This window comes from Bombina bombina, chromosome 5, assembly GCF_027579735.1.
Source record: "Bombina bombina isolate aBomBom1 chromosome 5, aBomBom1.pri, whole genome shotgun sequence".
NCBI lineage: Eukaryota > Metazoa > Chordata > Amphibia > Anura > Bombinatoridae > Bombina > Bombina bombina.
The window spans coordinates 592,155,893-592,168,025 of record NC_069503.1 but is presented as its reverse complement, the minus strand read 5'-3'; the positions used below and the strand labels follow the sequence as shown (position 1 = coordinate 592,168,025).

Genomic DNA, 12,133 nt, shown 5'->3' with positions numbered 1-12,133 from the left:
GGCTACAACATGGTTGGCAAATATCTTCAAGCTGGATGACAGCTCTCAGGACCGGAGTGGGGTAAATCCTTCCTAATTGTCTCGATGTCCTAAAGTGTGATCACTACTCGATCATATTTAGTCACAGGACAATCAGCGTTATCTTTCAGAAAACTTTCATTTATTTACAGTAGCCTGGACTGTCAGTGTTTTGAAGGACAGATCTATGAAAAACATTAATCAGTAGACGCATCAGATCCCCAGCCTTTTTGCATTGTTTGTATATACTCTTGCTAAGTAAATGTCTCCTTATTAGTAACACAGAGATACTAGTGTTATAACATATATGTGGGACACTTATCCTAGAAGGCATGATTGGCTCACTACATTGAAGTATCTTATGGCCCTTTTTTCTTTTTTTTTGTATGTATTTTTATTCATTTATTCTTCTTAAAGGGTCTGTTATATTATATATACATTCCTAACTTGTTTATTAGCTTGTATGAACTCTACTGATGTTATGCCTACATAATGTGCTCATTTATTTACTCAGACTGTTCTCTCACATGTGTACTCTCCCTACAAAGTCTTGACCCTGTCCATAAGATGCAGAGAGGAAAATAGTAGTATTTTTCTAGGTCTTACTCACTTGGGGGGTTTACATATACATTTTGCAATATTTTTAGCCAACAACTGTTAATATCCACCCAATCCCAGGCAGGTTAAATTTAGTTTCCCCCTGCTGAGATCGCTTATGTTATGACTAACTATTTTCTGTTCACAATATTCTATATTTCTCGCTTATTTTACACACTATATTGTGCTATATGTTTACATTTAAGGAGTGATGCACATCTCAAGTACTACTATATCATACAGCACAAAGCTTTTAGATAGAGGGTGGCTGACTAGGTCCGTGGACTCCTTTCGGACTCTATAGCTGTAAAATTAGACTACATAATTGCGTATCCCAGTTTATTGTATGCAGCCTTACACGGCATGTTATTTTGCATTTTAGGTTAGCCTGCTACTGCTAAATTGTATATAGTAATAAATCTAGTATAGCGCCCTCTAGTATATAAGTTCAGCCTGCATGTAGTATATAGGTTTAGCATATCTATAGTAACAAGTATAACACGCTGCCCTCTAGTGTTAGAGTACAGCTTGGATATAGTAACTGGTCTAATATAGGACCTTTAGTACATAGTTAAAGCTTAGGTATAATAACAAGTTTAGTACAGGGTCCCCTAGTATATAGGTATCATTTATGTATAGTAACAAGTCAGTCTGTGTATAGAGTAGTAACTAGTATAATACAATGCTGCTAGTATGTGGGGTCAGCTTATGTACAGCATCAAGTATCATTCAGAGCTTCTAGTATAAAGATACAGCTTATCTATAGTACCAAGTCCACTGCAATGTCTTTAGTTTGTAGACACAGCCTATGTATGCTCTTGACTCCAATATAAGGGAAGAGAGCAAATGTTTTCTAATCGTGGTCCCACATAAGCTTAATATCTATTTGGCACATGATAAGTTACTCCATGGCTGCTCCATGTTCCTGTGTCTCAGCAGCTTTGAGGCACCGACGTTTGCAGCCTTTACTCTGCTTCAATGATTATTGCACTGATTTTCATGTATGTATAAATATGCTTATATTTTTATTTTTGTGCTTTCTCATTCGCCCGCAGAGATGTGTCTATGTTTGGGCGCTAGTGGGTTCATTTAATGTATTTAATACTCTTTGCTCTTATAACTGTACATGGAAATACGTTATGTTTATGCCTTATTGTATCTATGTCTCCAGGATATGACATTGCTTATGTGGAGTTCCATATTTATGTAAAATTATTTGTCTCTGTTGGGCTCCTCCCCTCCCTTTCCCGCCGGTACTGACTGCCTGCGGGTCATACCCCTATGCCTTTTTCCCACACTGCCTATAGTTGGTAATCCCCTAGGGGTGGAGCTCCTCTAGAAATCTCTTATGTTTCATATATACTAATGTCCCCCACCCCTCTTTAACTCTATATTTAGATAATTACTCCGCTTTGATGGAGCTATGCCCATCCCAGTAGTCATGTAAATAACAAGCCCTCCCTGTGAAGTCCACCCTTATATCCATCCAATAAGGCTTTCCATACCTGCTCTCATGCCCTATTTGGCTCCGCCCCCCCACTCCCCTCCCCACTCCACTTTGAGCGGCTCTTGCCCGCTGCGTCCCCTTATCCCCCTCCCCGCTAAATTGGCCCATAAGTGGCCAAACACAAGCCAATCCATGTTTATCTTACTTTATTAGTTTATATTATGCTACAAACGCTTTTCAGGAAAATGTGGAGAATATACTCTATTTCCCCCCTCCCTCTACCCCCATAAAACCAACCCTTCCTTGCTTTTATATTTTCTAAATTAATAACTTATGGTGTATTTATCCATCACAAGGTTGGGTCACTTCTAGTTTACATACCATATAAAAAAATAAAATCTGAGGTCTCAATCTGGATAGTCCAAAATCTTTACTAATACCTTTAATGAGTGGGGTTTTATATGCCCCTTCTGTTTAGATTTATTGCCTAGTAAACCTCCATGCTCCTTCATAACACTAACCAGCTATAGCTTCTCCATTCTTATACCACTCACCATAGAGTATTACTCTTCATATTTTTGAATCTATACAATGTGGGCACATCTAGTATTGTTTATCTGGCAAGATCATGGTATTAGTATTGTACTATTCTCTTTTGTTATTATTGTTGGACGTTTCATTATTGTTATATTTGTTTATGACTTCAATAAAAAGCTATTAAAAAAAAAAAAAAAAAATAATTACAAAATTACCTGTAAAATAAATCCTAACCTAAGTTACAATTAAACCTAACACTACACTATCAATAAATTAATTAAATAAAATACCTACAATTATCTACAATTAAACCTAACACTACACTATCAATAAATTAATTAAATACAATACCTACAAATAACTACAATTAAATAAACTAACTAAAGTACAAAAAATAAAAAAGAACTAAGTTACAAAAAATAAAAAAATATTTACAAACATTAGAAAAATATTACAACAATTTTAAACTAATTACACCTACTCTAAGCCCCCTAATAAAATAACAAAGACCCCCAAAATAAAAAAATGCCCTACCCTATTCTAAAATTAAAATAGAAAAGCTCTTTTACCTTACCAGCCCTGAAAAGGGCCATTTGCGGGGCATGCCCCAAATAATTCAGCTCTTTTGCCTGTAAAAAAAAACATACAATACCCCCCCCCAACATTAAAACCCACCACCCACATACCCCTAATCTAACCCAAACCCCCCTTAAATAAACCTAACACTAAGCCCCTGAAGATCTCCCTACCTTGTCTTCACCACACCAGGTTCACTGATTGGTCCAGAAGAGCCTCCGATGTCTTCATCCAAGCTCAAGCGGGGGCTGAAGAGTGACGTCCATCCTCCGGCTGAAGTCTTGATCCAAGCGGCAAATGAAGAAGTCCATCTTCGGGAAGAAATCTTCATCCTATCCGGGCAGAAGAGGACATCCGGACCGGCAAACATCTTCATCCAAGCCGCATCTTCTATGTTCTTCCATCCGATGACGAGCAGCTGATCTTGAAGACCTCCGGCGCGGATCCATCCTCTTCGTTCGACGTCCAACTGAAGAATGAAGGTTCCTTTAAGGGACGTCATCCAAGATGGCGTCCCTCGAATTCCGATTGGCTGATAGGATTCTATCAGCCAATCGGAATTAAGGTAGGAAAATTCTGATTGGCTGATGGAATCAGCCAATCAGATTCAAGTTCAATCCGATTGGCTGGAGTTTTGTCGTTAGATTTCTAACGCTCACTTCAACCAAGACTCTAAATACCGGCGTTAGAAAGATCCCATTGAAAAGATAGGCTACGCAATTGGCGTAGGGGGATCTGCGGTATGGAAACGTCGCAGCTGCAAAGTGAGCGTTAGACCCTTTAATGACTGACTCCAAATACCAGCGGGCGGTAAAAAACAGCGTTAGGAGCCTCTAACGCTGGTTTTGACGGCTAACGCAAAACTCCAAATCTAGGCGTAAGAGAACAAATTGACAATGGAAGTAAACTGGAATTGGAAAGTTGTTTAAAATTGCACGTTCCGTCTAAATCATAAACTTTAATTTTGACTTTACTGCCCCTTTAAGGAAGGAGATTTCACTAGTTGCAAAGGCATCTAAAAGAACAAAACAAATTTGATAATGGAAGTAAATGTTTGAAATTGCATGTTCCATCTAAACCATAAATTTGTCCCTTTAAATAAATTAACTCTTACGCATAAACGTGCAAAATGAAAATGTTCCAATATGTTAAAGTATTTTATTGTTGCTTGCTTATAGCTATGTGTTTGACCTCTGCAAAAATAAATAAATGCATAGTTAAAGTCTGCTCCAGTGCACTCCACTGGTGAGCCAATGATAAGAGGCATATGTGTGTAACCACCATTCACTACCTAGATCCCAGTAGTGCATTGCTGCTCTAAGTTACAAAAGTTTAATTTTGAGTTTCAAATCCCTTTAAAGGGACATGAAACCCAATTTTTTTCTTTCATGATTTAGAAAGAGCATACAATTATAAACAACTTTCTAATTTACTTCTATTATCTAATTTGCTTTATTCTCTTGATATTCTTTGCTGAAAAGCATATCTAGATATGCTTAGTAGCTGCTGATTGGTAGCTGCACATAGATGCCTCCTGTGATTGGTTCACCGTGTGCATTGCTATTGCTTCATTAAAGTATATCTAAAGAATAAAGCAAATTAGGCAATAGAAGTAAATTGGAATGTTATTTAAAATTATATTCTCTACCTTAATCATGAAAGAAAATGTTTGGGTATAGCATCCCTTTAATTATTACAAAAGTATTATTTTTTATATAGGGTTACAGCTACAAATAAAGCCAGGTTAAACTTTATTATATAATTTTTAAACAAAATTATTTTCTCCTTTTTAATGTTTTTGCCATTTGCTATTAGCCTTATAAAAATGTGCAGTTCATCCTAACCGTAGACAACCTCCTGACCTAATTCATGTTTTCCTCTGACGGAGCTGTGACGCATGCGCAGTAGCTTCCCTTCAACTTGTCATGGGACAGAAGCTTGTGCTCCACTGGGAAGCTAGTTGACGTGTGTGGCAGTTCCTTGAGGACACTAGCTCAAATACACAAGGGCATGCATTCTCCTTCTGATAGGAAAGATTAGTGTTTCTCTACCGTGGTAGCTGATGGGTGAGACCAGGTTAGTAACCATGGTTACTGATCAGCTGATTACTGCACCTGTGCTCTAGTTCAGCTATAATAAAAACCTGGCCTGTTGGGGGTACTTGAGGACCACGGTTGAGAAACACTGGGCTTAGGAGCAGCAATGCACTACTGGCAGCTAGCTGGTGATTAATGGATGCACACAAATGCTCCTTTTCATTGGCTTAACTGATGCGTTCATAGTATGACATTGATGCTCCATACTAAGAGGATTAAACGTTTTTTTAATAGAAGTAAATTGGAATTTTTAAATTGCATTAAGTATTTGAATCTTGAAAGAAACAAATTGGGGTTCATATCCCTTTAAATGCACTTGTGCAGGCCTTTCTGAGTTGAGCACTTGTTGTCAGTTTAGTGGTGTTTATTAAAGGGACAGTAAAGTCAAGATTATAATGTTCATGATTCCGATAGAGCATACAATTTTAAATAAGTTTCAACTGACTTCTCATATAAAATTTGCGTTGATCTCTTGGTTTTCTTTGTTAAAGAGTAAACCTAAGTAATAGCATACAAATGTCTGGAGCATAGTATCGCTTTTAACAACATTACATACTGTACATGAATGATAGATGGCAGCTGACATATTATAATGTATATCATTGTTAAAAGCATTCTTGCAAAACTGCTGCCATATAGTTCCCCTGGCATGTGCTACATACCCACTTTCCAACAGAGAATGCGGTAAGTTTGATAATAGAAGTTAGTTCAGAAGTTTTTTAAATTGTACACCCTATCTGGGTTTGATGTCCCTTTTACGATGATGGTAATGTGATAAAGTTATTATTGTAGCAATGTATGGGTTTGTGACCAAACACTAAATACTTTTCTTTTTCCTTTGTGCTTTTAGCCAGAGGTCATTTAGAATCAGATTTATTTATTAGGTCAACTTGCAGGAAACTTTTCCTAAAGTGAAAGTAAAACACAAATATATCTAACCACTAACACAATATTAATCTTTATTTTCAGCTAATGGTGTGTTGAAGTTTGGAACTTTAATCAGCACTTCAAATACCTATGACGGCCCTGGGATTGTGACAGTGGAAACGGACAACCCTTTGGTTTGGACAATGGGCATCAAGAATATGTGTGACGAATAAAAATGTCAGCATAGGGCCTCAATGGGACAAATCAAGGTGTTGGTTATTAGAAAGAAAAAAAAAGAAAAGCTTTATATCATTTCTAAATTTACAGACCCAGTGCTCTCAGGATTGTCATAATAAAAACTTTAATATATATATTATGTTAAAGCTTGATCCTGTTAGAAGCTGGGCAACAAAATGTGTTTTATTTTTTTAAAAATCACATTTTCTTTGAAAACCTGCTGGAGGTGGCATGATAGCTCATTTTTTATACCTTTATACATTTATCTTTATACTGTAACATGCTGGCAGCTGAATATATATATATATATATATATATATATATATAAATCTTTCAACTTGATTTGACTTTTTTTGTATTGAAGTGTCCCTCTATCCTACTTTTTCAATATTAAACTCAAAAGAGAAATAAAATATAAAAAAAATGAATTAAAAGGTAAAAAAATATCTATCTATATACTGAGTATTACCAATGCTTACATTTATACAACTTACAACATAAATAAATAATTATATTGCATTAATCTTTATTTTTTGTATTGAAGTGTCCTTCTATCCAACTTTTTGAATATTAAACTCAAGAGAAATACAATATAAAAAATAAATTAAAAGGCAAAAAATAATGAAAGATAAAAAATATCTATCTGTCTATATACTGAGTATTATCAATGCTTACATTTATACAACTTACAACATAAATAAATATTTCTATTGCATTATTAATGTTGTTTATTTATTTTTGTATTGAAGTGTCTCTCTGTCCAACGTTTTTGAATATTAAACTCTAAAGAGAAATACAATATAAAAAAATGAATTAAAAGGTAGAAAATAATGAAAGATAAAAAATATCTGTCTATCTATCTAGAGTATTACCAATACTTACATTTATACAAGTAACAACATAAATACATATTTCTATTACATTAATGTTGTTTAATTTTTATATACATTCATGCTAATATATATTCCATGATTTTAATAGTAATTATAAATGGGCTTTAAATATCTTTTTTTATTTTATTTATGTGTTAAAAAAATGATTCTCTGCATACACTAAATGCCGTTAAAGCATTAAATACCTATAACAAATATTGATTGGTTTGCTGTCCCTGAACACAAGCATCAAAACTTCTTACTTAAATGTTGTTTAGCTTACCTTCTTTGCGGTGGCCAATTTGGACAGATATAAATGAGCTTCTGAACCAATCATTGTGCAGGGACCTGCATTCAGCAGAATGCACTCCAGCCCCTAAAGGGGAGTTGATACACTACAGTTTTCAGAGTTAAATTACAGGAAAAGCAGGCAAAGTTGTTAAATCATGCAAAATTTTATTAGGAATTCAATTATGAACTTACTGTTCCTTTAAGCTCACAAGTTTATTCCCCATAAAAAAAGTTTATTGATAATGAAAAACATAATTTATGTAAGAACTTACCTGATAAATTAATTTATTTCATGGTGGCGAGAGTCCACAAGCTAGTTACTGATGGGATATACATTCCTACCAGGAGGGGGCAAAGTTTCCAAAACCTCAAATGCCTATAAATACACCTCCCACCTCACTCATACCTCAGTTTAACGTATAGCCAAGTAAGTGAGATGAATAAGGAGTAAAAGCATAATAAAAAGTGGAACAGGATAAATAATGTGCTTTAAACCAAAAAATCATAACCCCAATAAATGGGTGGGTCTCGTGGACTCTCGCCACCATGAAAGAAATTAATTTATCAGGTAAGTTCTTACATAATTTATGTTTTCTTTCATATAGGTGGCGAGAGTCCACAAGCTAGTTACTAATAGGATATAATACCCATGATGTGGACACTATAGAGGGAGGGATAAAATAAAAACAGCTATTTCCGATAAGAGATATTAAATTTAAAAAAAATTTTAAAAAATTGTTTTCTTAAAAATTCAAAAAACGTAAATCATAGGCACTAGAATAAAACTGAAACAGCTGCCTGAAGAACCTTTCTGCCTCCAAAGAAGCAAAAACGTCATAAAGTTAAAAGTTAGTAAAGGTATGCCAAGAAGACCATGTTACTGCTTTGCAGATTTGATCAACTGAAGCTTCATTCTTGAAAGCCCAAGATGTTGCAACTGATCTTGTAAAATGAGCTGTTATTCTCTGAGGCGGAGACTGCCCCGCCTCCAAATAAGCTTTGTGAATGAGAAGTTTCAACCAAGATGCTAAAGAAATGGCAGAGGCTTAAAGCTCTTACAACATCCAAAGAATGTAAGATCTTTTAAGAGTATTCTTAGGATTAGGACACAAGGAAGGAACAATAATTTCCCTATTAATGTTGTTAGAATTCACAACTTTAGGCAAAAATGTAAATGAAGTCCGCAAAACGGCATTATCTCGATGGGAAATCAGATAAGGAGACTCGCAAGAGTGCAGACAATTCAAAAACTCTTTTAGCAGAAGAGATAGCCAAGAGAAATAACACTTTCCAAGAAAGTAGTTTAATGTCCAAAGAATACATAGGCTCAAAAGGAGGAGCCTGCAAAGTCTTTAATACCAAATTTAAACTCCAAGGAGGAGAAATAGATTTAATAACAGGTTTGATACGAGTCAAAGCCTTACAAAACAGTGAACATCAGGAAGATGTCAGAGAAATCTTTATGACTAAAGACTAAGCATTCAATTTCCATGCCTTCAAATTAAGAGATTTGAGATCCGGATGGAAAAACAGGCCTTGAGACAGAAGGTCTGGTCTTAGAGGAAGTGACCAAGGTTTGCAACTAAACATTCGGACAAGGTCCGCTTACCAGAAACTGTGAGGCCATGCTGGTTCTATCAGAAACACATAAGATTGTTCCATTATGATCTTTGAGATCACTCTTGGAAGAAGAACCAGAGAAGGAAAAATGTAAGCAGGTTGGTAAAACCATGGAACTGCTAGAGCATCCATTAATTGAGCCTGAGGATCCCTGGACCTGGAGAGGTATCTGGGAAGTTTCTTGTTTAGACGAGAGGCCATCCGATCTATGTCTGGAAGACCCCACATCTACACAATCTTATAGAACACACCTGAATGGAGAGACAACTCCCCCAGATGTAGAGTCTGACGGCTGAGATAATACTCTTCCCAATTGTCTACACCTGGTATATGAATCGCAGTGATTAGACAATAATTGGATTTCACCCAAGAAAGTATTAGAGATACTTTTTGCATTGCTAGGGGACTGCAAGTCCTCCCTTGATGATTGACATATGCCACTGATGTGATATTGTCTGCTTGAAGCCGAATATACAGTTCTCTCTTTAATAGAGGCCAAGCCTGAAATGCTCTGAAAATAGCACAGAGTTCTAAGATATTGGTAACCTCACCTCTTGAGGATTCCAAACTCCTTGTGCTGTCATATACCTCCAAACAGCTCCCCAACCTGTGTGACTTGCATCTTTTGTGATCACAGTCCATGTAGGACGAACAAAAGAGGCCCCTGAACAATAAGGTGATGGTTTAACCACCAATTAAGAGAGAGTTGAGTGTTGGGATTTAAGTATACAAGTAGTGATATCTGAGTATAATCCCTGCACCATTGGTGCAACATTCAAAGCTGTAGAGGTCTCATATGAAAATGAGCAAAAGGGATTGCGTCCGATGCTGCAATCATCAGATCTAAAACTTCTGTGCACATAGCCAATGAAGAGAATGATAGAGACTGAAGGTTTAGACAAGCTGAAACCAATCTCAAATGTCTCTTTTCTGTTAGGGATAGAGTCATGGACACTGAATCTATCTGGAAACCTAAAAAGGTGACCTTTGTCTGAGGAATCAATAAACTATTTGGTAAATTGATCCTCCAACCATGTCTTTGAAGAAACAGACGTTGTTTCGTGTGAGATTCTGCTAAATGAAAAGATTGAGCTAGTACCAAGATATCATCCAAATAAGGAAACACCGAAATACCCTGCTCTCCGATTACAGATAGAAGGGCACCTAGAACTTTTGAGAATATTCTTGGTGCTGTTGCAAGGCCAAACGGAAGAGCGACAAATTGGTAATGCTTGTTTAGAAAAGAGAATCTCAGAAATCAATAGTGATCTGAATGAATCTGAATTTGAAGGTAAGCGTCCTGTAAATCTATTGTGAACATGAAATTACCTTGCTGGACAAAAGGCAGAATAGTCCTTATAGTCACAATTTTTAAAGTTGGGACTCTTACAAAATGATTTAAAGTTTTCAGATACAAAATTGGTCTGAAAAATGTTTTCTTCTTTGTTACAATGAATAGATTTGAATAAAAACCCAATCCTTGTTCCTGCTGTGGATCTGGGACAATTACCCCTAAAATTTCTAGATCTGAAACACATTTCAGAAAGGCTTTAGCTTTTACTGTTTTTTTGGTACATGGGTAAGAAATAATCTTCCCAAGGGAGGTCTTATTCTGAATCCTATTTGATACCCCTGAGAAATTCTGTCCAAACTCTTTGAAATAGCTTTAGTCTGCCCCCTACCAGAAGAACCGGCTTGAGGGCCGCACCTTCATGTAGGTTTAGGGGCAGGATTTGGTTTCTTATAAGGCTTGGATTTATTCCAATTTGGAGATGGTCTCCATTTAGAGCCAGAGGCCTTAGGGAAAGGAGTGGTTTTCTGTTCTCTATTCTGATGAAAAGGAACAAAAGTGATTGGGAGCTGCAAGATTTAAGCCATAAAGCTCTTCTAGTTAGAATGGCTAAAGACATGGATTTGACATTGATCTTCATAAAATCAAATATGGCATCACAAATAAAATGATTTGCATGTTGAAGTAAAACAATAATGTTAGATCATTCAGAATCTGAAGACAACTGCTGTGCTAAACTGTCCAACCAAAAAGTAGAAGCAGCAGCAACATCAGCCATAGATATAACAGATCTAAGAATATAGCCAGTATGTAAATATGCCCTTCTTAGATAAGATTCAAGCTTCCTATCTAAAAGATCTTTAAAAGAAGTACTGTCTTCCATAGGAATAGTAGTACGTTTGGCAAGAGTGGATATTGCCCCATCAACTTTAGGAACTGTTTTCCAAAGTTCTAAATTGGCCACAGGTAAAGGATACAATTTCTTAAACCTAGAAGAAGGGTTAAAAGAGGTACCATACTTAGACCATTCTTTAGCAATCACAATAGAGATGGCGTCTGGAATAGGAAATTATTCAGGAGTAATAACAGTAGTCTTAAATACAGAATTATGATGGTTACTAGCTTTATCATCAGGAGGTTTAGACTCCTCAATACCCAAAGTAAACAAAACTTCCTTTAAGAGAGAGTGAATATATTCTATCTTAAATAAAAAAAGATGATTTGTCGATATCTGTCTCTGACGTGGCATCCTCTGAATCAGAGGAAACCCCACCAGTAGAGGATACATCAGTATGCTGAAGGTCAGAACTTAATGCACTAGGTTTAGAAAATGCTGCAAAACCCTTTTACGTTTATTTGAAGGTGGAATAGCAGTCATTGCCTTCTTTATCCCCTTAGTGACCGAGGACGTGCAGGGTACGTCTGAAAAAAAAAGGCAGTTAACGCCTGACGACGTACCCTGCACGTCCTCGGCTAAAGTGAGTCCTGGAAGCGATCAAGATCGCTTCCAGGCACTATTACAGTACTGCAGGGATGCCTCGATGTCTGGGCATCCCTGCAGTGCTGTTACGGAGTGCCGGGACCGGAGCGATCACTCCCCCTTGAGTGATCACTTCCGGTTTTGCTCCACGTGGAGCCCGGCAGTGCAGCAGAGCATCGGAAGCGATCGGACACGCTTCCGATG

The 12,133-nt window shown here is 36.6% G+C and overlaps 1 protein-coding gene across 2 annotated transcripts in view; it reads left to right on the top strand.

The window, feature by feature from the left end:
* The window catches only part of TPK1 (thiamin pyrophosphokinase 1), a 1,063,326-nt gene extending 1,056,236 nt beyond the window's left edge, over positions 1-7,090 (top strand). For both annotated transcript variants that reach the window (XM_053714558.1, XM_053714559.1), the window contains exon 9: positions 6,241-7,090. In XM_053714558.1, coding sequence (XP_053570533.1) covers positions 6,241-6,371 — 131 coding nt within the window. In that variant the 3' untranslated portion in view covers positions 6,372-7,090. The remainder of the gene's footprint in view (positions 1-6,240) is intronic.
* Positions 7,091-12,133: the final 5,043 nt, after the last annotated feature.